This window comes from Hippocampus zosterae, chromosome 13 (genome assembly GCF_025434085.1).
Source record: "Hippocampus zosterae strain Florida chromosome 13, ASM2543408v3, whole genome shotgun sequence".
NCBI lineage: Eukaryota > Metazoa > Chordata > Actinopteri > Syngnathiformes > Syngnathidae > Hippocampus > Hippocampus zosterae.
In genome coordinates, this window is record NC_067463.1 from 20,594,895 (window position 1) to 20,622,096 (window position 27,202).

General features: G+C 42.2%; 1 protein-coding gene across 2 annotated transcripts in view; it reads left to right on the forward strand.

Annotated features, from left to right (window-relative positions):
* The first annotated feature begins 245 nt into the window (after positions 1-245).
* Positions 246-27,202, forward strand: part of glra3 (glycine receptor, alpha 3) — a 35,220-nt gene continuing 8,263 nt past the window's right edge. The window contains exons 1-6 of one of the 2 annotated variants that reach the window (XM_052083790.1): positions 246-605; positions 12,968-13,098; positions 13,865-13,932; positions 20,254-20,477; positions 23,757-23,839; positions 26,703-26,840. In XM_052083790.1, the coding sequence (XP_051939750.1) occupies positions 541-605; positions 12,968-13,098; positions 13,865-13,932; positions 20,254-20,477; positions 23,757-23,839; positions 26,703-26,840 (709 nt within the window). In that variant the 5' untranslated portion in view covers positions 246-540. The remainder of the gene's footprint in view (positions 606-12,967; positions 13,099-13,864; positions 13,933-20,253; positions 20,478-23,756; positions 23,840-26,702; positions 26,841-27,202) is intronic. The other variant, XM_052083791.1, reaches the window with a different exon arrangement.

A 27,202-nucleotide genomic window follows, 5' to 3' on the forward strand; every position in this document is an offset into this window, starting at 1 on the left:
TACAATATGAACACAAATGGATAAATCGCAGTACTATTTACAATTTTACTTCACATAATTTAATTACAGAGGGACGCATAGAGAGGAGACGAAGCATCCAACGGTGTGTGTTGAATTAGCTTTACTTCGCTGGAGTTTCAGATGCTATTCAGTTTGGGTTAAACGAGACAAGATGATTGGTTTAGCGGACGGTCAATCATCTTCCGACGAGGGAGGGAGGCGGATCTCTCTGCCACTGTGCTCTTGCTGGGCAAAGCCACAAAGCCAGAAGCTGAGCTGAGCTTGAATAGCTGAGATGAGCCCACTGCTCCTTCTTTTTCTAGTTAACCGCTTTTTGTAAACCGGCATAATTTTTTATACACTATGTCATTCTTTGACTTGAAATAACCGAACCATGTAAATCGGGGAGTCTCCAGTTTGCGTAGCATGTTTTGAGCGTTGTTTACATTACAGCCAGACTCACGAGCGGTGTTTGCGGTGCTGAAAGCTCCAAAAAGCCGCGAGGAGCCAGGACGGGTCTGTCCGAACGTCGCCGGAGCGATGAAGAACAAGAACTACTCTGCTGGAGTTTTCTTACTCGTCTGGAGACTGTCGCTGTTTCTCAGGTAAGAGGTCACAAAAATAATAGAGGCAATTTACTAAATTTACTCGAGGCGATGAAGTCTACTTTCTTGTCCTTGTGTGACCAGTCGATTTCAAAATGTTAGAGTGTATTACAATTGCCCTCATAAGTTTACATACCTTGGCAGACGTAAGGTGTGTAAACGCTCTGTAAAGAACACGAGTGATCAAGCAGATTTATTTGATTGCAAATGGGATTCAAATTAAAATGTAAAGCGTTTTACAATATCACATATTTCAATCTGGTAACAATGGCTTTCTGCAAAAAAACAAAACAAAACAAAAAAAACTATAACAATTAAAAATAACTTGAATTAAACACAATTGAATGCCATTTCCATTGATTTTTTTCAAAAACCTCAGCTTTACTGACAGTAAAATGTCCAAAAAAACAGCAGCACTGATATCAGAACAAGCAAGTTCTCTTAATATTCTAGCATAAACTAAGTGAAACAGTTCACGTTAGTTCTTTTTATGCATTATTTTCAAATAAAATTAAATGACTGGTGTAAACTAGCCCTTTTGATAAAATGCTTTATATATTTGAACAATATTCACAAAAGAATATACACAATTATGAAACATGTCGATTTTCACATTGAATAAGCCTCCTGATGTGATTGTTCCGTTTAAGGTACAACTGTATGGAACAGTAAACAATTTTTCCAACGGCTTGCATATTCTTTTTCAAAAATATCAATGTGGTCTGGAAGATATTTCACTGGGTGCCCTGCAGTGATAATTCTTTGAGCATGAGATTTATGATCAAGTGTTTGAATAAATAAGGCAGCAACACCTTTTTGCTCTGTGCCGCTGCTGATTCCTTGAGTTTTGTTGCTGTTTGTGATGCCATGGCGAAGGCGAAGACGCATCGACAAAGTCAAAGTCATCAAGACGATCTCTTTTTTAAAAATCCAAAGTGTTTCCACACAAAAAAAACATGCTGCTGATGTTGCATCGACGTGTGGCATTGACGTGCATAAATCCAGTGCCGAATCGATGTACTGTAGCTTGATCGCGTATCAGACAACTTGATTGATTAAATAGGTATATCTCTGTGATTGGCTATCAACCAGTTCAGGGTGTCCCCTGCGAATTGCGCCACTGTGACCCTCGTGAAGATAAATGGATTAATTTGCTCCGTGCACCGATCATGCATGCACGCGGCGGAGACGTCTATTATCCCGTATCCATTATCTGAACTGCACGCAGGAAGGCCCGGGGGTCTAGAATCAAATCCATGACCTTCGCGCTGTGAGGCAGATGCGCTAACCAGTCGCCCACCGTGCCGCCCCACGGCAGAGACATTGCAGCCCAAAGAACACAAAACACGGAAGACTTTAGGGAAGATGTTTTTTGTTTTTTTTAGGTTGTTGTCATAGCTTGATGGCTAACTGCATGTTGTAGTGGAAAGAAACGGGCAAAGTTAATATCAATCAGGAAGTGGCACTTGCGCCGAATCACCACAGATGTAATTAGGGCACTTTTCTAATGGGGACGGGTGACTCAATGCTGTTCCTTTGTTGCATCAGGTCCTCCCCTTTTATCTCCGGTGCCCAAAAATCAGGACAACAGAGAGGGTGAAGAGTTTTACGCAATATTACAGCAATTCAGTACTGAGTTTAAGATAGAAAAAACAAACATACACCGTTCAATTAAGTGCAATATAAATACAAAGTTTTACAAAGTTAGAGTTTCTTATTATACCCAAATATTTAACATTTTTAAAAAACACACACAAATGACTAGAAATATGTATTTATTGCAGAATGATTTTCATTGAACATTTTCATTTCAATGTCATTATTACTTTTTATTTTCGTACATTCATGCACAATGTTTAAATTGTGCATAATGGTGGAGTTGGGCGGCCCGGTAGTCCAGTGGTTAGCACGTCGGCTTCAAAGTGCAGAGGTACCGGGTTCGATTCCAGCTCCGGCCTCCCTGTGTGGAGTTTGCATGTTTTCCCCGGGCCTGCGTGGGTTTTCTCCGGGTGCTCCGGTTTCCTCCCACATTCCAAAAACATGCGTGGCAGACACTCTAAATTGTCCCTAGGTGTGAGTGTGAGCGTGGATGGTTGTTTGTCTCTGTGTGCCCTGTGATTGGCTGGCAACCAATTGAGGGTGTCCCCCGAAGACAGCTGGGATAGGCTCCAGCACCCCGCGACCCTAGTGAGCGGCTCGGAAGATGAGGAAGATGAAAATATAAATATAAGCATGTTAAAAATGGGTTAGTGGGGGTGAGTCCAGATTTTCAGGTCCATCTATTCATTAGCCTGGCAGGAACGAGCGGCGGTGCCTCTCCTTCTTGTAGGGCGGGTGTATCAGTCTCTGGCTCCAGTGCTGTCAGGGTGGCCTGGAGGGCGTGGGAGGGTCTGTCCATCTGGATAAATATAATTTGTTTTTGCTGCAGAAACCGTCACAATATTTGCATTTTCATGCATTCTGTGATCCCAACGGGAGTGGTAATTCACCAACTCCTGCCAGATGTAAACAAAGCGTCATTGGCTGGAAGCAATGTTGTGATTAGACTTTAACCAATCATATACAGCACTGGCTGTAGAGGGGTTGTGGGATAACTTTGCAATTTGCATACAAATGTTTTGGTTTTTTTACCTTGCCATTCCCCATTTCACCACATAACTGGCGAGGTAGGAAACAGGGGTCACAAATTTTAAAACACAGTGACTCCAGGTGTTTATGAACAGGAAATGTATTTTCTTTAGTGCCAACCACACTTAGGGCTGTTTGTTTTGGTTTGGCAGAAGGAAATTTTGGTGCATTCAGTTGTTAATTTGCTCTCGACAGTTACACAACACGTTAATTAGGGCTGTTCACACGGCAAGATTTGGTCCGGTGCTACGCCGGGGCTGCCCCAGTGGAGCGTTCACACGTGCAAATTAGCTCCGACGTAGCCCCGGAAAACAGTTTACACCCGACTTTGATCCACCTCAGGGAGGTGGTTTAAAAATTTGCTCCAGAGCAAATGCTCGTTTGCGAAGCAGCACCGGTGTAAATTTGCACCTGTGAACGCAACTGGGTTAAATTTGCTCCAGAACAAATGCTTGTGAAAAGTTTACATACGGCGAGAATGCGATGCTTTCGTGCTCTGTCAGACTTCCGTCATGTGTTTGTTTAATAACGACACAAGACTTGGCTGGTAACATTTTTCCTTTTGTAGGAGACTGGACTGTCTCGGAGTTGTTTGTGTAGTTTGTTCCTTTGTTGTTTGTTCACAACCCCCCGCACCCCATATAATTTATTTTGTGATTTCCTCTCTTGATTTTCTGATTGGCGCATTAGTGTTTGCTTTTCTGAGTGTCATTGAAGTCATCGTTGATTTACGTTTTGTCACTCTCCAGCAGAAGGCACGGAGTCCGAGAAGGAGAAGGATGTGACTGTGCAGTAGTCGCTTGAGTTGTGTATATGTTTTAAAAAGAACCAACACGACAGCTAATATGTTTTCTGTCGTTTTGCTCCGCTGCACAAACTGCCGTGTGAACGCAAGTGGGGTTGCATGGCACTGTGCCGGTGGTGACACGCTCAGCGGCTTTGTACATGTGAACGCTCCACACAATTTTCTGTGGTGCAAAATATATCGCAACAAAATACATCGGTGTAGCGCCGGAGCAAATGTGTGCCGTGTGAACACCCCTATTAATCATCTAGCCTTACCACACCCAAGGAAATACAGAGTTGAAAGGACTTTTGTCAGGTAATTCGGTATCCGTCCTGTGACTGGCTACAAGTCAGCCCTAATTCTTGTTCAAAACCTTTACACAAGCAGGAAAATTCTCTCCGCTCCATCTAATTTTGCCTGTTCCGTGGTTGCCCGACTGTGCATGTTGATTTGCACCTGCCTTTAAGACACAGGATTTAAAGTTGCAAAATCAGCCATTACAATTTTAACTATCCATCCATTTTTCGAACTGCTTAATCCTCATCAGGGTCGTGGGGGGTGCTGGAGCCTGTCCCAGCTGTCTTCGGGCAGTAGGCGGGGGACATACCTTCAAATTCAACAAAATTGTGTCCTGACCATTACTGTATTTTTTGGCCTGTTTTGTTCTACTCGCTGCTTTCTAGTTAGCATCACCCGTAAGGACATTTTTACATTTCAATAAATGTTCTTAGGGTGACGTGAAAGAGAGATGCGAGGCAAGAGATGTTTGAGAAGGTGGGGCCTACATAATGCATTGCATGCGTGCACACAAAGAGTCGTGCCTCTCTTTAATGTTTTAGTAATGACGTCTGCTGCCCTTCTCCTCTTGTAAGCCGCTAACAACATTTTCACGTCTTCCTTTCAGGTGACAATAGTGAATGTTAGTTCGTGTGCTCTCTCTCTCGCTCTCTCTCTCTTTTGCTAACTCCAAAATAAAATGCAGCCAAAATGTGATGGATTACTGTTTCAAAGTTCTATGTTACAAAGGTATTGTCACCTGAGGTGATAAAAAATTGACTTACCACACGAATTTGCCGCTCCAAATTCAAATCACGGTCCAACTTAAAATCCAAGTTTGCCACAGTGTTGCCAAGGTTCCCAATTCATTGGGCGGGATAAACAAGGGTAATCTATTTGCCATTGGTGGAAGGAGGAACTAGTTGAAATTCTCTCTCTCTTTCCTTGTTAAGAATTCCAGCGGACCCACTGTTTTTGGAGTCCTTGGAGGTTGTGCTAGAGAGCGCTCCCCCTGGGCACTCTTATCGTTCTGCTGGGGGACTTCAATGGTCACAGTGAGACTTGGAAGCTTGTGATTGGGAGGACAACCACCCCCCCCCCCCCCCCCCTCCCACCAGACAGACTCGCACACCCCTTTGTGCAATACGGGTTTACAGTGCAATACTTTGACGTGCAATACTGTTTTCACTGTGCAATACTGTCTTTACTGTGTCCTTACTGTGCAATACTATTTTGTTGCTGGAACCACTACCTCAAGACCTCAAGTGCTAAGCTACTCTCATCACGTTTTTCCTTTGCTCTGACTGTCTCTATAATAAGCCGCTCTTGCACAACTCTAATTGCCCCACGGGGATAAATAAAGTTTTCTGAATCTGAATCCAACCCACGGGACCCCAAAACCAAATTCCCCCACCCTCGATCTGAGCCAGAGTAAGTGTCTGTCACTGCACTTGTGTGCTCCTCCACAATTTTCCAAAATGAACATCATGTTAAAATATAAAGGTGTCCATATGTGCACTTGGCAGCAGGACACCCGAGGCCGCAGTTCGATGACCAACTTTGTCGTCGTGTCATCGGATTTTCGGCCGCATGTTTTGGACACTCAGTTTAAGATCAACTGATCACTAGCTGGTGGTGTGTTGGTTCCAATAATAGGGGAAGATGTCCGTCTGATCTGGCAGCCCCAAAGAAATTGTGAGGGTATGTTTGGCAGAATCTCCTGTCAGAAAGATTTTCAATTCCATCCCAGGCTTTTTTGCCTGTGGCACTCTCGAATACAATTGATTCAAACCAGATTTTTGGACTTTCAAGTTGGTGTCGTAATGGGCAGCATTTTTTACAGGCCCGTTTTGTTCAGCTGTGATGTTGGGCAGTCTGTTTTGATATGGCTGGATGGAGCTGAGGAGAGAAAAGCGTCAGTATGGAGCGCAGTGTCATGGATCTGTTTGTGACCAACAGGTGGCACTGTTGGGCTCCGCCTGCAGTTGCACACCTGTTGGTCATTGTGTAATTCGTGCAACTTTAAAAGACTTGATGCCCGACCACTCTGTGTTGGGTCATTGTTGCTGTGTGCACGTGTCATGTTTTGTTTTCTGCCTTGGGTTTTTTTGCTACTTTGATTTTGCTGGACTTTATTTGAGTGAGTTTTTTGGAGTTTGTTTCTCCTACGTACTCCGGTTGGTGTTTTTGTAAAATACATTTTGGTCAATCCACCCTGCTCCTCCCTGCCTCCATGCTTTTTGGGGCCCTCCTAACAACTTGCAAAACATGACACATAGATGTGTATTTTGAATTAAATGTCGCCGCTTGGGATTGAAGCGGACCGATATGGGGAATTGAACCAGTCTCTGTTTTCGTAAATGGACGCTGACGCTTCATGTTTACTTGCAACTGTCCGTGTTTTTGTGTAATGTCTGGTGTTCATTATTTTACTTTATGTTAACTGTTTTGTTAAGCGCTTTGTTACAGCTACAGCTGTTGCGAAAGCACCATATAAATCAGGATGTATTGTATTGTGTGCCTTCATGTACGCTGTGATATTTGACCCACTGGTAAAAGCAGACTTTGGTTCGCTCCATTTTCATCTGCAAGTATAATTGAGAACATTGGACATGGATGAGAAATGGGAAAGAAACGAAAGGAGAGCTGAAGAAAGAATTGGGTGAGGTATGGCCACAGCAACCTAAGCGGCTTAGCAGCTGATTTCAGTCTCGAAAACTGACAAGTTGTCACTCAACAATCCAGTGGAAGGAGAGATCTTAAGATTTAGCTCATAGTAAAACACTGAAATGATTGAATGTGTCGATGAGTCTAAAACAATGTTTTGACAGTTACCGTATTTTCATGACCATTCAGCGCAGCGTATGGTTGGGTGCAGTCTCATTAATGGGTGCTATTTCTGTATTTGACACATAGACAAAACGCACTGTATTATTGGGCGCAGTTTTAAAGTGGTAAAACATACGCCAGCTTAAACAAACGGCAAGCATGCGCGCATGCTAAAAACACGTTAGCTTGAAGCATACGGTAGCATGCCAAGACATACAGATACAAGCTAAAAACACGTTTTTAAAAAGGCAACGGAAGCAAAACTGAGTTCCGTTGGATTTTATTTAGCCATCGTACAATGTACTCACGTTTTTCGATCAATCATCACCCAGAAATCCAAAGTCCTCATCCTCTGTATCAGAATCGAACGATTGTGTAAGTACCGGAATAATGAGGTGGCCAAAGGAAGAGAGTCAGACCACGGACATTAAGACCCGAAAGCTCCTAACCATGCATGGTGGGTTCCATCCCAAATCCAGCACCCTGAGACTGTACGCAAGCCGAAAGGAAGGAGGCCGGGGACTAGTGAGTGTGAGAGCCACTGTCCAGGATGAAACATCCAAGCTTCATGAATACATCAAGAAGGCTCCAACGGATGACGTACTCAGAGAATGTCTCAGACAATGGGGAACAGAAGATGAGGCGCTGGAAGAGGGACCACACCAGACACGACCCAAGGTGTAGGTTGTGCAAAGAGGCACTTGAGACGATCCAACACATAACTGTAGGGTGTAAGATGCTGGCAGGGAAAGCCTACATGGAACGCCATAACCAGGTGGCTGGCATAGTCTACCGAAACATCTGCGCGGAGTATGGACTGGAAACCCCAAGGTCGAAATGGGAAACACCTCCGAAGGTGGTGGAGAATGACAGAGCGAAGATCCTGTGGGACTTCCAGATCCAGACTGACAAGATGGTAATGGCGAACCAACCAGATATCGTGATCATAGATAAAGGGCAGAGGAAAGCCGTTGTAGTGGATGTAGCGGTCCCAAGTGATGGAAACATCAGGAAGAAGGAACATGAGAAACTCGAGAAATACCAAGGGCTCAGAGAGGAGCTGGAGAGAGCCTGGAAGGTAAAGGTGACAGTCGTGCCTGTGGTGGTCGGAGCACTCGGGGCAGTGACCCCCAAAGTAGATGAGTGGTTGCAACAGATCCCGGGAACAACATCGGACATCTCAGTCCAGAAATGTGCAGTGCTGGGAACAGCAAGGATACTGCGCAGAACCCTCAAGCTTCCTGGCCTCTGGTAGAGGACCCGAGCTGAATGAGGGATGGACACCACCTGAGGGGGGGGTGAAACAAGGATTTAAAAAAAATATATATAGTGTATACTCTATACTCTAAGGTTGTATCCCTTTAGTTTGTTTGTGTGTAGTGTGTGTATGCTTTGCAAAACGGATGCCCTATGTCATCAATCAGTCAAAGCACGAGTATTTTGCTCCAACTGTATAAAAGTGAAAATTACACCTGCAAACCCAGCATGGGTTTGGATGCTGTCGAAAATAGACCAAAATAAACACACGTACATGATGCACAGCATGACTCACACATTCCTTGCAAACACATTGACATTCACAAATCGACTCATACAGACAACAAATTGTCCGTATGTGCATTTGCGCACATGTGTGTGTGGCTACATGGTATCCAGGAAGCGTTTCTGAGTCAGTGCTCTTTGGCTGGGGGCAGGGTGAGCGGTTGTCTCACTCCTCAGCTTGATGGTGGTGAAGACATGTATGTCAGTGAGAACAGATTTCAATGCTTTCATTTTAATTATACAGTTTTCTCCCGGAGTTACAAAAGCAATTTTAACTGCCCTTTGGAGAACTTGCTTTTTGCTGCTTTTTTATCCCCCCCCCCCTCACCCCAAACCCCATTGCCCCCAAATCTTCATAGGGTCTTACTACTACACAGATATTACTGTGTTACAACATTGTATTGCACTGCTACCATCTTGCTTTGAGGTGGCACTATTCTCCACTGCGCAGCCGATGCGTATTTGGAACCGTGAGTCGCCGCTTGGAATTGAAATGGATTTCCATGGGACAGGAGAAGTGAACCAATCTCTTTTTTCATCAATGGATGCTACAGCTTCTTGTTGACTTTGAAACATAGCTTGTAGCCGACGTGTGCACATTTTGAGCATGACGTCTCTGATCCACTGGTTAAAGGACGCTTTGATTCTCTCCTCTTTCATCTCAAACCGCTTCAAACAACAAAGCGTGTGACGGAAAAGTGGTTAGGACTGCACGACTGTCCGTGTTTTATGTTATGTGTTGTGTTTATTATTTTACTTTATGTTAACTGTTTTGTAAAGCGCTTTGTTACAGCTGCCGCTGTTGTGAAAGCGCTATATAAATCAGCATGTATTGTATTGTATTGTATTGTATTGTTATTAAATTAAGAAACAGCTGTCCAGTAGTGTCACCTCAAAGCAAGACGGTAACAATGCTTAGTGAACCACTGTCCTGCATGGGCTTGTACTTTGTGTAATAACGTTCCACGTGTCACTTCCCGAAGCTCAAGAATGGGAATGTTATGAGAGCTGATCTTCCTTCCTTGAACTGTCAGGGTATGATTTTGTTACGGAGAGGTTAAATGTGTAATCAACCTGAGGACAAACCAAACCATCAAGGTTACGCGCTTCATCAGAGTAAACACTAGTACCTCCAAAAGTAAAGGCTGATGATCCTGAAAAGACATGTCATGTGTGTGTGTGTGTGTGTTTTATGTGTGTGTGTGTTTGTTTATCAGGGCAGCCTTTGCTGTGAGCAGAGATATTTTTGGAAATGTTCTCTCTTGTCTCATCCGACGATTACACAAACACACAAACGTAGTATGTAGGAAGCACGTGCAGAGATTAACCCATAGTGGTGCGCAATCACCTGCCCTTTTGCTCAGGATGGACTATTGGAAAACTGGAGCCCATTTGGTTTTTCATTGATCAATGTAAAAAAAAAAAAACATCCACTACTCAATCTGTAATTAATTCCGCCAAAGTGTTTCGATATCTTACAGGCATTCATTTGAATTCTTGTGAGAATTGTTCCCCACACTGATTTGCATCACACACAGTCCCGCGGCCTCGCCCCTCCCCTGTCCTCTTCCTCTGTTTAGCTCATATGGCGCGGAGCGTCAGGCGGCAGGCCGCCCCAATGTAGCCTGCAGGTCTCCTCTGACCTGCAGCATTAGGGCATTTGACTGTGTGCGCAATCCCTGACTGCGTGGTGCAGAATGAATACTTTGCACGATTGCACCACTGAAAACATTACCGGGTTACTGGCCTGATCAATTACACAGAAAAAAAAAAGAAATAAAAAATTGTAGTGGGTGGTAAGCGGGTGTTGTTTTAAAACAAAGCTTCTGTGCATAATGCATAGCTACACATTTTACGGTCATGAAATCTGTGATTTCAAAGTTCTGTCTGTCTCTTTCTTGAAACGTGTCATGTTGAACGAAGAGATACAGATACAGACAGACAGACGAATAATTGCTAAAGATTGCTTGTTTTTGTTTTTGCATGGGGGACATTGGATATCAATGATGAAGGCAATTTCAAATTATAAGAGAAAGACTGAGAGTGAGCATCTCCAAATTTGGATTCTGTTTGGATTGTCCAATAAAGGTTTTGACTTTGATTAACCAAAGCCAAGCCTGCCTTATCCTTCGCCGCAAGATGTGAAACAGGGTGTTATATTTTAGACTTATGACTTTCCTCATGAAACCTCACCGTCCAAAATATTCCTGTCCACAGTACAGAGGATATCCATACTTTTTTGTCTTGTATTGTGACTGACAACTGGCTCGGGAATAGAAACGATCAATCGCCAAGTTAAATGATGCTGTGTGGCTAAAATTGAGTCAGCAGTGTTTAGCCGGTCACGGTACGATGAGGTAAGGTGAAAATGGTTTCGAAAGTACAGTGAAAGGCACAGGTTAGCATGTAAACCAAAAATATTTGGAGGAAAGTTGAAAATAACATTAAAATATCATTGTATTTTGACTGTTGCTCTTATCGTAGGGGTAAACAAAAACAAAATCCAGCTATATACATTTATTGCAGCCCTGGAGAGAAGGTTCTTTGAATGTGAAATAGAAAAGTCAACATTTACACTTCGTTAGGATATTCATCCACATATCGCTTATCCTCACAAGGGCCGCGGGGGGGGGGGGGGGGGTGCTGGCGCCTATCCCAGCTGTCTTCGGGCAGAAGGCGGGGGGGCCAGCCAATTGCAGGGCAAGCATCCACGCTCACACTCACACCTAGGGACAATCTAGAGTGATTCAGTAACCTGCCATGCATGTTTTCGGAATGTGGAAGTACCCGGAGAAAACCCACGCAGGCACGGGGAGAACATGTAAACTCCACATAGGAAGGCCGGAGCTGGAATCAAACCCTGCACCTCTGCACTGTGAGGCTGACGTGCTAACCTATCGATCACCATGACGACGATATTCAGTAAATCGCAACATATGATATAAGCACTTAGTGCCTCTAGTACAGGGGTGCCCAAACTTTCTGACCGAAAATCTACACGCCGACACGCACGCACACGCGCATTCGGACATGATGAGCAACAGCCATGATGGTCCCTAACATGAATGAAACGGATAAATAAAGTAGATACAAGAGTGTGTATCTGAAAAGGAAATCACTGTCTACCATTGTAAAGACCTGACGCGAAGGCATGGAAGGCCATTTTTGCAACGTCCTAAGTGCAAGAACATCGCTGTCGTGGCTCACGTGTATAGTTTTAAAATGCTTCTCCTGGTGCTCCAGATTCCCATTCTTTGCCAGCGCCATTGGTGAATTGCACATAAAACTAACTTAGATTTAGTATAATAAAACAATTTATATACAGTAGTCCCTCGTTTATCGCGGGGGTTACGTTCCAAAAAGAAGCCGTGATAAGTGAAATCCGTGAAGTAGGATTTCCATCCATCCATCCATCTTCTACCGCTTATCCGGGGCCGGGTCGCGGGGGCAACAGCTTTAGCAGGGAAGCCCAGACTTCCCTCTCCCTAGCTACTTCTTCCAGCTCTCCCCGGGGGATCCCGAGGCGTTCCCAGGCCAGCTGGGTGACATAGTCTCTCCAGCGTGTCCTGGGTCTTCCTCTGGGTCTCCTCCTAGTGGGACATGCCCGGAACACCTCACCAGGGAGGCGTTCAGGAGGCATCCGAATCAGATGCCCAAGCCACCTCATCTGGCTCCTCTCGATGTGGAGGAGAAGCGGCTCGACACGGAGCCCCTCCCGGATGACCGAGCTTCTCACCTTATCTCTAAGGGAGAGCCCGGACACCCTGCGGAGAAAACTCATTTCGGCCGCTTGTATCCGGGATCTCGTTCTTTCGGTCACGACCCATAGCTTGTGACCATAGATTTATTAAGTAGGATTTATTTTTTAAAAAAGCAAAAGAAATGTGAGAGGGAAGACATTTAAAGTGTAAAAATGAAAATAAAGTTGTACTTGGTACTTGATAGTCAGCTTTATTTTTTCAAGTTATACAATACTGAACTATGTATACAATGCAGAGGTGAAGCCCAGCTTCACTCAAATGTATGTGTGTACATACAATTGTGTGTGCATGTCATTGACTAAATATGTGCTACAACATGCTCAACTTTTGTTTCGAATCAGCTTCTTATTACTGGTTACGACGCGACTCTCTTCATATTCATTCCCGCGGCTTCCCTGTGCTTTGAGTCAATGTTATAACAAAGCCAATTGGAGAGATTAGTACTTGATGTAAAACTCTTGAGAAACGATGATTTGTTTTCAGTTCAAATATTGTTGTGTCACTAAAATGTGGACCGTTTTTGTGTGTTTTGTCTCTAGTGTCAGTCAGTGTAAGGAGGTTGACCATGCTGCAAGAACTCGACAGGTCCCAATGTCTCCCTCCGACTTTCTGGACAAACTGATGGGGAGGACATCTGGATATGATGCCAGAATAAGACCAAACTTCAAAGGTATCCCTGAACAAAGCTGGTGTTTTTTTTTTTCTTCACAAAAATAAGCTTGTTATATGACAAAAACGCTCTGATATGTTTTTGCAACAACCACGTAGCTGGGAGGCAAATGTGTTAATCAGACAGTCAATGTGCCTATTAATGTCCAAATAGCGGAAATATTTTTTCTGCTGTCTTAAACCTTTTTTGGGCTGTTGGTGGGGAAAATGTGGTTGTGTTTTTTTGTTGTTTTTTTTTAAAGGAGATTTGAATCATTTGATTTCTCAAAATAAAATTGGTGGAGATGATCTTTGGAAGAATATCTACACATTTTTGCATACAAAACAATTCACAAATTGATCATAAAATTACAAACTTCTTGCTGGAGTAAAAATCATTTCTGAGTTTTGAGGAACAAAAAAATGACAAACATTATTTGCTAAGTTTTCATTGTTGCTGGAGGCTCCTTGTTTATTTTTTACATCCAAAGTTATTGTGGGCAAGGCCTGCGCCTGAATGGCATGCCGACAGATGAAGTTACTCAAGTTTATCAGACTAGCACTCCAGCGCTTACTTCTGGACTGAATCACAGCAGGTTGCAGGTATTTTCTTTTTGGGGGACAAAAATTTTGAAATGGACAGAGTATGTGTAGCTACCATGTACCCAACAGTGGAATGTTTGGAGAAGGCCGTTACTGAAAAATAGAAAGTGCAACAGGCCATTGTGTAATTTGATAGCATTACATTTCAATATGGCCATGTAACATTTCAAATTCTCCCTTTCCAGGTCCACCAGTCAATGTCTCCTGTAACATTTTCATCAACAGCTTTGGTTCCATTGCTGAAACCACCATGGTATGTACACAAGGGTGAACATGAATAAATGTACCGTATGAGTATGACATTAATAATGTCATTATTCATTTCATTAGGTGTAGGTTAAAGTTATATAAGGAAAATAATAAAAACTGCTTCAAGTAATATTTAGGAAAATAGTGACCATTTAACCAGTTTTGAATCTTGGGTGACACCCACCTAGACATGCATGACTTGAAGATGTTAAAGTGCTCTATTAAACTGTAGATTTGTGAATAAATGAAGAAATGCAAGACTGATTGTTGAGAATACTAACCACACTTCAAAGACTGGTCGAAGCCCAGATAGCGACCCCTGCCCACTGTGAAACGCTTTGTGGCAATCCAAGTTTTCAAACTGCATTGGGCACAGCATGACAAAGTTCGATGTTAATGCTAGTTCGCTGCTGGTACATGGACCTCTAAAATTCCATATGTTGGCGGCGACGTTCCAAATGAAAGCAAGCACTGCAGCCATCCTCGTGGCCATCTGATGTCAATTTGACAGCAACATGACATCAAAATCCAATCTTCAACAAGAAATTGTCATCAAATTTATGTCATGTGACCGCTGGAATAGCCTGCTCATTTCTCAAATGATTTTCATGAAGCTTACTTTTTCGTCAATGCTAAAACTTGTTCTATCAATAAAGACCGTGCATCCTTGATTTATTATGGATAACCAAAGTAAAGTCAGCAGTGGATCCAAAAGTGAATTTATCGCAACTTCACTACATTGTAGGTTTTCTTCCAAAGTACTGTATTCAGAAAGAAATGTTGAATGACTCAGAGGTTTTGCACATGACTACGCATGATTGCCGCAACGTCGACCAATGACAGCACAAGTAGATTTATCCCGGGACCTGATTGGCTACGCTTCTTCGTAGCCCTGCCCATTATATGCACACTTGTTTCATCATACTGTTTACTCTCTGTCAGTGTCTCATCACGCTGTTGACTCTCCAAGCATGCTCTTTTAATATATTGTGCTTTCTACGTGCGCGGTTGAGGGGGGAGAGAGAGAGAGAGAGTGATTGGGCTTGTCTGATAAAAGCAAGTCTCTGGTCCCCTCCTCCTCATCAATAGCAATGAATTGTCTTCTCATAAACACATCGGCTGCACGGGGATAGCTGGTCAGGAGCTAGCTGGTGGCTAACAGCGCCTACATCGTCTTTGCGTAAAGTGAGAGTAACACAAGTCTCTTTGCCTCTCTCAGAGGCAATGCTGATGAATGTTAATTACTCTATAATCTATATATATATTGCGCGTCGTCCCGCACGCGGTCTGTCCTTCCGTCTGTCCCTTTTCAAAACGTACCTACTTCACCGCGCCGCCACTGCGCCGCTCAGGCAGTGGCTCACTACGATCGCGCGGGCATCTTAGCGAAAAAATGTTGTCTACCCACAAGCATTGCAATGAAATTGTTAGTTATTTAGTAGAGCTAAACATCTCTTTATTTTCGCGATAAGCAATGAAGATGAACAAAAAGTTGAACCAAGCAACAACACTTTTGTGGGCCGAAGGCCCACCTTACCAGCCTTCCGCAGGAACTAGCTGATGCGCCGCCCGGAGGGCGGCGCACCAGCTAGTGTTTTATAATTGAAGATTGAAATAAATGTGTACTGCTGTCGTCTTTGTCTCAAATATGTCAAGTATAAATACTGCTTACATATTTTAAACATGCCGATTCCCACATACACAAAAATTCCCATGGGGCAGCCACCCTCCTTCGCGGCTTTTCACTTATCATAGCGAGTGCCGGTCCCCATTAACCGCAATAATAACTGAGGAGCTTGCCCAACAGTGATCTTGATCTCGGCAAATTGATTATTTAACTATTCTGCATATTATGGTCAAGCGCAATTATTTTGAGTTCCCAGAAGTACTCAGAATTCTTCCAAAAGAAAGAATGAAGGTCCTAAACTCTGACCAGAAACAATACTGCACAGAGATAATGACAGGGAGAAGAAGAAAGTGATCAAAATGAGAAGAGACAGTCAAGCAGACAGGAATAGCAGATGTGCAGTCAAGACATTTAATAACTCTGACAGCAAGTACTTTTAGGTGGCATGAGCTCAGCACAGACTCATATACCCTCGCATACAAAATATATTTTATAGTATCAGTGAGTCTGATCTCAAGTATTCTATCATGATGCAACAGTATTGCCAGCCAGTGAAAGAATCCAACATGGGTAAAATGTCAGTATTTCAAAATACTGATTGTCTTTAATCTTGAAGAATTGAAGAAACAAACAAACAAATAAATGTTCACATATTGTGCAATTTTGGTGTAACATGCCACCCGTCAAATCTGCCTGCTGACATGTCAAGTATTCACAAACATCTCTAAAAAAGGCAAATACTGATCAAAATTGCAATACTGTCTGAAGAAAGAAGCGAGACACATTTTTTTAGACATATTTGAGACAAATAACATACACTTCAATCAATACTTTAATTTATATTCCCAAGTTACACAGAGCTCGAACATAAGGATGACATCCGTGGGTTGCGGACCCCTGTTTTAGACCATGACACAACACCACACTTAAACTGTAGTCATTTGGGTACCCTGCTAGATATAATTGCCAGTCATCTGCAAACCGATCATTAGGAAGCATTTGAATGCCAAAGAGAGTGATCCAAGGATAGCATATCCATGCTGAACAAAAGGGGTCCAAGACTGACCTTTGAGGGACTCCAAATTATGTGCTTTGCATCAGTTTTCCAGTGGTCACCAAATAGTTCTTTTCCTATTTCCTCCAAATAGGACCTGAACCTGTTTGGTTTTGTGCTACCCAGGTTTCCAGGCTGTTCAACAGTATTATTTACTGTATCAAACATTCCACTAAGACCGAAACTGACACCTTTCCTGAGTCACTTTTCAACCTTTAATGATAAAACATTTTTGATAAGAATTGATTCTGTGTTGTGATGAAGTGGGGAACGTCATGGAAATGATTAGTCCATTTGAGTTCACAAAATGACTGAATTCAATAAGAACACTTCATTCTTAGCTAAGAAGCAGATTTGTGAGTTTGCTAACATGGCAGCATCCAGCATTCTCTTTTACAAGTGGCTTAATGACAGCTCCTTCCAGGGATTTCGGAAACTCTCCCGACTGAAGTGATTGATTTATTATTATTTTTTTGCTGCAGAGATCAAACAGCATAATATTCATGATTGTAAAAGGCTCTCAACCTTCTTATTTTATTACCAGTCAAGATTTGTCAACGAAGATGTACTGTATTTGAGTCTTGTTCTTGGCAACATACAGGAGTCCAGCCCATGTGTAATAATGTAGCTCTAAGCCGTTGAGTGATTTGAAAACTTGTGTGCGGCATATGGCCAATAAGGGGATAACCAGTTAGGAGGTTGAGTAAAAGGGACGAGTCAAATAGTGAGGTTTTGGCATACAGTTAATACTTCAAAGCACTCCAGAGAGAGCGGAACACCGAGTGACATACAGAGTCCATATGTTACTTTAGGATTAAAATCTTTCTTTCCTCTTCACCATCTGTCTAATGATGCACCCACTACTCGTTTTCTTTTGATAAAGTGGAGGTCCCAGTGACTCATCACATCACTAATGTCCAAATATGGTTATAGTGCCAAGGGAGGAGCATCATTTCCAGGCAGAATAAAATTTGGCATTTTAGTTTTATTAGAGGGCGGCCCGGTAGTCCAGTGGTTAGCACGTCGGCTTCACAGTGCAGAGGTACCGGGTTCGATTCCAGCTCCGGCCTCCCTGTGTGGAGTTTGCATGTTCTCCCCGGGCCTGCGTGGGTTTTCTCCGGGTGCTCCGGTTTCCTCCCGCATTCCAAAAATATGCATGGCAGGCTGATTGAACACTCTAAATTGTCCCTAGGTGTGAGTGTGAGTGCGAATGGTTGTTCGTCTCTGTGTGCCCTGCGATTGGCTGGCAACCGATTCAGGGTGTCCCCCGCCTACTGCCCGAAGACAGCTGGGTTAGGCTCCAGCACCCCCCGCGACCCTAGTGAGGATCAAGCGGTTAGGAAGATGAATGAATGAATGAGTTTTATTAGAGGTTCAAGAAACTCAATATTAATTGTAATCATAGAAGAGTGACCTTTTTCAGTGCGAGTTTTTGTCCATCACTTTTTATTTTTATTTTATCCTAATAGTGGAGACAAATACAGCGAGGATACAGGTCAAGAGATTTACGTTTAATAATAAATATATAATGTGAGTCACACAGATACACACAAACACGCAAACAATCCACACACAGAAGGCTTAGAGCCAGGTTTGGTTACTGTGGTCTGCTCTCTTTTTTTTTTTTCCTCAATCGCTCACGCAATTCCTCTTAATCCACTCGCTCTGTGTGTGAGCAGAGTACAAAGGGAGAAATTACAATGCCACAGGTTTGTCTGAAGAGCAGATCAGTTCAAATAAAAACAAGCACGCGTTTGTGGTCACTGCAGTCTTTCCATTCAGTCGTGATGAAAGGTTATATTCATATTTCTCTATTATGGGTACCAGAATAAAGTTGAAAAACTGAAGTTAGTACAGTGGTACCTCTACTTATGAAATTAGGAGAGTTCTAGGAGAAATGTCTTCACTAGAAAGTTTTGTAAGTAGAGACACATTTTCCATGGAAATGCCCTAATCCGTTCCAAGCCCCTAAAAATTCAGACAAATGTTTTTTGAAGCATAAAAATGCATCAAACACATGTGGCAATTAGATTATTGCACAATAAATGAGAGTTGTGCATAATGTAAAGAATAAATGAATGTAAATGTAAAGAATAAAAATGATGTTCATTTAACTTCTAACTGCGTCCTCATCAGATGCACTACCAGCGATGCGATACTTAAACGATACATGGAATTTTCTGGCGATACGATGCGATACGTTTCACCGTCATCACGATGTGATACGATGCGATACACATTAAGTTCAAATCAATGCGATCCGATACGATACAATGCAATTTGTTGCGATATTGTGCAATTAAACATGATGCAAATAAGCAAAGAAAAAAAGTTTTAAAAAAGATGGAATTCAGTATGGTATTACAAAAAGGATACCACTTTATTCCTTATAAACAGTAGAACTTGTAAAACAACTTATTTAAGCCCTTTCACAACTGGGTTTTGTGCAAAGAAAATGTAAACAATTTGGCACCTGAGACTCACAGCTGTTGCTATAGCGTAAACACAAACAGACTACTCTCACTGAGTGTCTTATATGAAATATAATATATATATATATATATATATATATATATATATATATATATATATATATATATATATATATGAATCTGTAGCGCAAGATGTCCACCCATCCACTGTAAGTGCAACTCTTTGCGCACTGTTCAGCGACACAGTAAATCTCACTTCTCACTTTGTTGTACACATCGGGAATATGTTTGTAAGTGAGTCACAGTGAGTTGCAAGGGGACTCCCAAAATAAGAGGCAATTTTTTTCTGATCCTGACCTGGTTTGCCAAGAGTTTCCAACTTGAGTTACATGTTATCATTATTGATACGTGAAAGGGTTAAGCACACACAGACATTTATTTCTCTCTCTCCTCCTCTCTCTCTCAAATACAACTCTCTTCAAGGCCGAATTGAAGAGAGTACCATTCCATAGTGTACCACTTGTCCTTAAAGATCACATCTAATTAGCTTTCTGCATCACTGATAATGAAGAAACGGTTACATTGTGAAGGAATCACATTACATTCACATCAAATGCTTTAAGAGGAATCTGCGAAATGAAATTAATGAATGAATGAAACATTTCTAATGAGGCAGATCATAGAAGTACAGCTCAGCAAATGGAAATGGCGTGTCAGGCTCATTAAGATCCAATTGTTTGAATTAGTAGTATTTCACATTTAGATAAGCAGACACGCTTAGTTGTGCAATGTTTAATTTCATCATATCTTGATCGAACAGGATTTTCAAAAACACTTTTATAGAAGTGATGCCTTTTCAATTGATGCCACTTAAATTTACAAAAATTGCTCAGCGGGCAGATCTTGGATAGTGGGGAGAGGGGTGTATGAACTGTCTATTCTCCCAAAAGAACTTAACGTAACGATTTGTTTAATGACACCACCTTTGCTAATCAGCTCCTAGCTTTGCCGTTCACAAATGTAGCATGAGTTGAAATGCTTTATATACCATCGGTCAGTCACTTTTTAAATACCGTACACTACATTGTGAAAGTGTCTGCCATGGTCCAGTCTCTTGTCATAAGTAGGTGGGCACTGATTTCCTATTAGTCAAATGCCACATGACATTGCTCAATCTCCATAATGAAGCCATTATATGTCTTGTGCACTTAGGACTATCGCGTGAACATCTTCCTTCGTCAACAGTGGAATGACCCAAGGCTCGCCTATGCAGAATATCCAGACGACTCTTTGGACTTGGACCCCTCTATGTTAGACTCCATTTGGAAGCCAGATCTTTTCTTCGCCAACGAAAAGGGTGCACACTTCCACGAGGTCACAACAGACAACAAGCTGCTGCGGATTTTTAAGAACGGAAATGTTTTATATTCTATAAGGTAGGTTTCCAGAGTGACTGTGTACATCAGACAAAACGGGATGAGAAATGGTCCAACAGACCATCAGCAACCTTTCAGTTCCAGCAAACACATTATATGATGTACAGACTAAAATACGTTAAAACCAATAAATAGAAACCAAAAAAAGGTCAAATAAGTATAAAAATCACCCCATTTAAACACATGGGTAGCTAAGGCAAGTTAGTAATTATAATCAAGCTTCTAAATAACTTTTTTGATTACAAGCCAAAATGTAAAGTCAGCCAATCACAATTTCCACTCACCATTTTTTTTTACATTTAAGTTACGATTATGTTTTATGTTAAACTTTAGCTCAGCAGTTTTTATCTCCCTCCCTCACACATCTCTGTTCTCATACTGGTTGCACTGTAGAGTCTACAGAGTCTAGAGTGCAACTAACAAGAGTATTAAATGGCATTAAGTAGCAGTACGGCACAGTATTTAATGGAAATTTAGGAGTCACTGGCAAGGTTACAAATGACTGAGAACAAAACATAGCGTAAAGCGGAGGTGCCAACACTTTTTCAGAATGCAATCTACTTCTAAAATAACTGCCCACAATAAAAATACCAAACATGTATTTATAAATATACTGAGAATTCTTTATATGTAGAGTGTATTAGTTCCACTAGTCACTCTAAGTCAGGGGTGTCCAAACTTTTTGCCAAGGGGGCCAGATTTTATGTGGTAAAATGTCGGGGGGCCGACCTTGGCTGACATTCTTTACATTGAACAACAATATTGTTCAACAAATTTTAGTAAGCCAGTCTGTTTCACATTTCCATTTTTATTTTAATTTAAACAATCTTAAGAATTTCTTTTGGTTCATTTGAAACAGGTAGATCACATGCAACTGCTTATTCACTTGACTTTTTCTTAAACAGAAGTTTCCTGAGTGGAAATTGATTGATTTGAAACATAAAATGTATCACCATGACTTTTCAATAGTCACAAAACCTTTGACTCGAACAACAGGGAAATGAACAAGCAATACACATATCCACAACTGCAAGGATCATTTGAAATATGACATATCAGTCAATATAAACACGGAGTGATGTCTTGTTAACTCGTGAGTGATGCCCTCTAGTGTCTAAATGCTATTACTCATTTAGTGAATGCTATTACTCATTTAGCCACTAGAGGGAAGCAGTACTCTATGAAACATCACTCACCAGTCTACGAGACCATTGCGCCCAACCTGCGGGCCAGACGGCACTGACTTTATGACAGGGGCCGAGGGCCGGATGAAATTCGACCGCGGGCCAGATTTGGCCCGCGGGCCGGACTTTGGACAAGCCTGCTCTAAGTTGTCCAAAGGTGTGATGGTGAGTGCCAATGGTTGTTCGTCTATGTGTGCCCTGCCACTGGGGGCAACCAATTCAGGGTGTACGAAGACAGTTGGGATTGGCTCCAGCACACTTGTGAGGATAAGCGGATTAGAAAATGGATGGATGGTTCCACTCGTAGAGGCACTATGGTGAGGAGTATCTAGAATGGAGGGGGGGGTCATCGAGCAGTGGTGCCCACACTATTTCAGCAAGTGAGCTACCTACTTTATCTATCTATCTATTTATTCCAAACGATATACCTGTACATATATGTAAGGTGGTGGTGGACCCTAAAAAGCAGGCATGAGGGAGGAGCAGGGTGTATTTGAAGAATTGTATTTAAAACATCCATCCATCCATTTTCCGAACCGCTTGATCCTTACTAGGGTCGTGGGGGGGTGCTGGAGCCTATCCCAGCCGTCTCCGGGCAGTAGGCGGGGGACACCCTGAATCGGTTGCCAGCCAATCGCAGGGTATTTAAAACAAAGAAAACTAAATCCAAAATACACAAAGTCCAAAGTATCAACCAAAAACCATGACTAAATCTAAAACATAACAATGAACTAAACGTGACAGAAAACAAGAGCAAACAGCAACACACATGACAGTAGCGAGAACAAACAATGACCCGACACCGAGTGTTCGGGCAGGAGTCCTTTTATACAACTAATTACCAAATGACCAACAGGTGTGCAGCTGCCAGGGGAGCCCTACAGTGCCACCTGTTGGTCCCTAAACCAAATCATGACAAGCATGCAGTACTACAAAACAACTTGTGTACATTTTATGTCCTTAGTTTACTGTCGGGGTGTTCACACGGCACACATTTGCTCCGGTGCTGCACCGATGTATTTTGTTGCGATATATCTTACACCGGGAGCAAATTTTGTGGAGTGTTCACATGTAAAAAGCCGCTGAGCGTATTAGTCCCAGTGCAGCCCCACTTGCGTTCACATGGCAGTTTCTGCAGCAGTGCCAAACTATAGAAAACAAAGATCTGGTTCTTTTTAAAACATACACAACTCAAGCAACTGCTGTACAGGCACGTCCTTCTCAGTCTCCGTGCCTTCTGCTCGAGAAGCGTTCAATGACCGTCCCCGAAAACGTAAATCAACGATGGCTTCAATGACACTCAGAAAAGCAAACATAATGCGCCAAACAGAAAATCAAGAGAAGAAATCAAAAAATTCTATGGGGTGTGGGGGGTTGTGAACACACAACAAAGGAACACACTACTACAACTCAGAGACAGTCCAGTCTCCTACAAAAGGAAAGATGATGTTTGGGGACCATTCTCCCCCCCGTTCTAGTTGAGATGGGATAACCCAAGAGGCAAGGTGCTGCTTGCTACTGTTATTGCCAGTTACCATTCTACTGTTATTGCCAACCATCATGTCTTATGTTGTTATTAGACAAACAAATGACGGAAATACAACAGAGCACGAAAGCAACGCATTCTCGCCGTATGTAATCAACTCTTATCATGCATATAATCCCCCCACAAACGAATATTTGCTCCGGAGCAAATTTTTAAACCACCTCCATGAGCAGGCTTAAATTTGCTCCGGTTCAAGCTGTTTTCACCGGTGTAACTTTGCACGTGTGAACGCTCTACTGGGGCAGCACCGGAGCAAATGTTGCCGTGGGAACACCCCTTCTGATTACCTGTGCTGGTCAAGGAACGTCTATAACAAACACCATGTTCAAACATGAGGCTTTCCCGATGTGTACTTGGCAGCAGGACACCCTAGGCCACAGTTCAATGATCGACTTTGTGGTCAAAACATAAATGATTCAAGCTTGAGTGTAACTTTTTTTTCACTGAAACCAAATATTTTTTCACCCAGGCCTTGTTTTCAGTTGACAGTTAAACCCTGTTAGTGTGTTTGACTTTCTTCTCACTCAAGCTCTTTCTGTGTGCTTTCAGATTAACGTTGACGCTGTCATGTCCCATGGATCTAAAAAACTTCCCCATGGATGTTCAGACGTGCATTATGCAGTTAGAAAGCTGTAAGTATGGGATACGATTACAAATGCAGCACTTTGAAATATTCTTCAGTACAAGGCTTCTTTTTGATACCTGTAAAAGGATTCCTTGTTAAATAATTTGCAACATTCAATAAGTTTGGTCAACATGTATTGCTCCTCTTGTTGAAAATGTTTGTTTCTTGCTTCTGTTTAAACCCCATCATCTGACAGTATTGTCACTGGCTGACTGTGACTCTAGATATACCGGTACATTGTTAGAGACAGATGTTTATTATTGGTTGAGAATGTTAGGCTTCATGGAAAAAGAGCTCAGGACCCACACGCAGACACAATGAACTCAGAAGGATTTATTTAGCTAGTCGTGGGATAGGTCAAGGTGGCAGGAATCGAAGAATAGAACAAAAATGACCTATTCAAGGAGAGCAGGCACACAGAAACGAACAACCATTCGCAACCACACTCACACCTAGGGACAATTTAGAGCGTCCAATCAGCCTGCCACGCATGTTTTTGGAATGTGGGAGGAAACCGGAGCACCCGGAGGAAACCCACGCAGGCCCGGGGAGAACATGCAAACTCCACACAGGGAGGCCGGAGCTGGAATCGAACCCGGTACCTCTGCAACACACAGGCCGCTGTCCTGTCTGTTTTCCAGCTCTCCCAGGAGCAACACACCTGATTCAAATAATCAGGATCATTCTTATGCTATTTCAGAGTTGGCTGATGAGCTGATCACCTCAATAAGGTGTATTGCAGCAGAGAGGGATGGAAAACAGGCAGGACAGTGGCCCTACAGGCCCGGATCTGGACATGCCTGACAAAGGCCATTCATTTAAGGTGTGCCTTATACGCTGCAGAAAATACGGAAATTGTTAATTCTCTTAATGCACATTTCCCAATATGTCATTCCTATGACTTGCTGAATTAATTTAGTAACACTCTCTTCTCCCCTTAATGGGGCCATGTTCAAAAAGAGCCATATGGTTCCATCTTTTTAAAGAAAATCAAATTCATAAATTGGCAACCTAATTTCTGTGAAGACACAGCATGACTACATGGGACTGAGAAAAGAAGGATCCAATCATTTGTTTTCAGGGTGATATTTCTGCTTTAGCCCTCTAACCGCAGCTTTTACCATCCATAGATGAACTCATCATAAATTATGTGTGTATGAGATTAGTTTTATCTGAGATGATGCAGCTTACTCTGATGGAATGATGCTGAGCACAGGAAACACAACAACACACACGTTGAGAACATACTCATTCGTGAGAAATTTGATTTTCCTAACTCCACTTCCACTATAATTATCATAAGAATTCATGCATACACAGTCTTCGAAATTGCACATGCTGTTTTGGAATAGGTTTTAAGGGGTTTTTGTTGTGTTATCTGGCAGGGTGGTGTGTTTTTTGATGACTGACCTTGCTCGGCCAATTGAGTTATTTAGTTGTAATGTCATGATTTCATAGTTTGTTGCTCAACATTACGTTTTAAAAAAAAATCAACAACGATTTGAAATATGTGATGGGGTAACACCAGAATTAAATGACCTCCCAGTCCAAGTACAGACTAGTAGTGACGATGGTCTCCACTGTCTTTTGTATTTTGTTTTCATTTTCTTTTTAGGTTTTGGTAGTGGGAGGCTGTCAGCACACATACTCTTTTAAAATACTTATCTGCATAGACATGCACACACACACACGCACACAATAGAACCTTAAGAAACAAAAGTCAACTACATCTTTTGTGGATGGCTTTAGGCGTGTACCAGCTTTTAGCAGCTGTTCCGCTTTTTAAAAAATGCTCCAGAGAACACTGGCTTAATACCATTTCCGAAAGCTTTCACCTCTTGCGCAGCTTCAGTGGTTTCTTTTCCTTCTCTTTACCATTTTTTAATCTTTATCGAGCAGAGTCATCCTGGTCAGAGCGTTGTCATTTAAATGATTATGTCAGTATAAATCTAGCAGTGTGTTTAATCTGTCTCCGTCGACTGAATACAGATGCAGCTTGAAAAGAATTACTTTCCTCATCACAGTCGGCACGGCAGTCGCATATGGTTTCAGCATACATGTTAACATATAGTCGATGTTTAGTTTAGCTCTATAGTGAATGAAGGACTTTTGTTTTGTCATGCATACAACTGTAAGAACAGCCCGCGTGAGTTTATGAGCCACCATACAAATAATTCTAAACCATCAAACTAAAATAACCATTTCCTCTTTCTAACCAATAAAACGTGTCTGAGTAGTGCCGTATAATATTGTTACTGTAACAGTAAATCATCCGGGAGTGTGTAAGACAGTAGTTTTCTACTGTCTTACAGAGAGATCGACTTTCCTCGTCATTCAAGTTGCAGATTTCACACAACCTGTTATTTTCAGGGAAATTTTAGAATCGACCAGTTACGATTACCATGGGGTAGACTACCCAGACCTCAACTAAAAACCAAAGTTTTGTTTTTTAGATTAACAGGAATAAAACATACCAGAAGCCTTAAGTTCTCCTTGATCGGCATGTGTTTTTAGTTTTGGTTTTAACAAGGCACTTATGCCTGCAGTGGAAACGTTTTATGTGCACCTTATACTGCGAAGCACCTTATAGTCCAGAAAATACTGTAGTTCTAATTTATCATTATTTAGAATGGAAAAATTGACGCAATTGTCTGAAGAGTACCTTCACTTTCATTTTAAATATAAACATTTGTTTACACCAGGATGCAGACAAGCATCTGTCCAACCACGAGTTATGATGCATCTAGTCTGCAACAAAACTCAAAACTGTGTCCTGGTTCCGAAAGCCAAGTCCTTACAGATGAGTTCCGAGTGCCCAGCACCTTAAATGAAAATAATTTAACCTGTGGTTTTTGTATTGCCTTTTACAGTTGGTTACACCATGAATGACCTGATATTTGAGTGGCAAGAGAATGGACCGGTCCAAGTGGCCGAAGGACTGACGCTCCCACAGTTCATCCTCAAAGATGAATCTGACCTTAGATACTGCACCAAGCACTACAACACAGGTAACATACACACACCCATACATCAAAAAATATTTTACTCATCAAGTTGAGGTGGGATCCTGAAAAAAAGTAATACGGGAAGTTTCCTATTGATCCCGAGACAGGTTATATTAAAAATGAAGCCAAGCGATTCCATGTCTTCGGCACAAATTGCCATGGAATACCTGGTTTACTTCTCTCACTGGTCCAGGTTCTTGCATCTGGCACTTAATTCACTTCACCTTTCCATTTATCTCCGCTTCAATTCCAAGTGGCGTCTCTCAGTTCAAAATACACACATCCGCGCTCCATGCCAGGCTCCTCTCTTCAGCCTTGGCTCCACCAGCCATCAATCCAACCGCACCAGCACAGACTGTCCAACA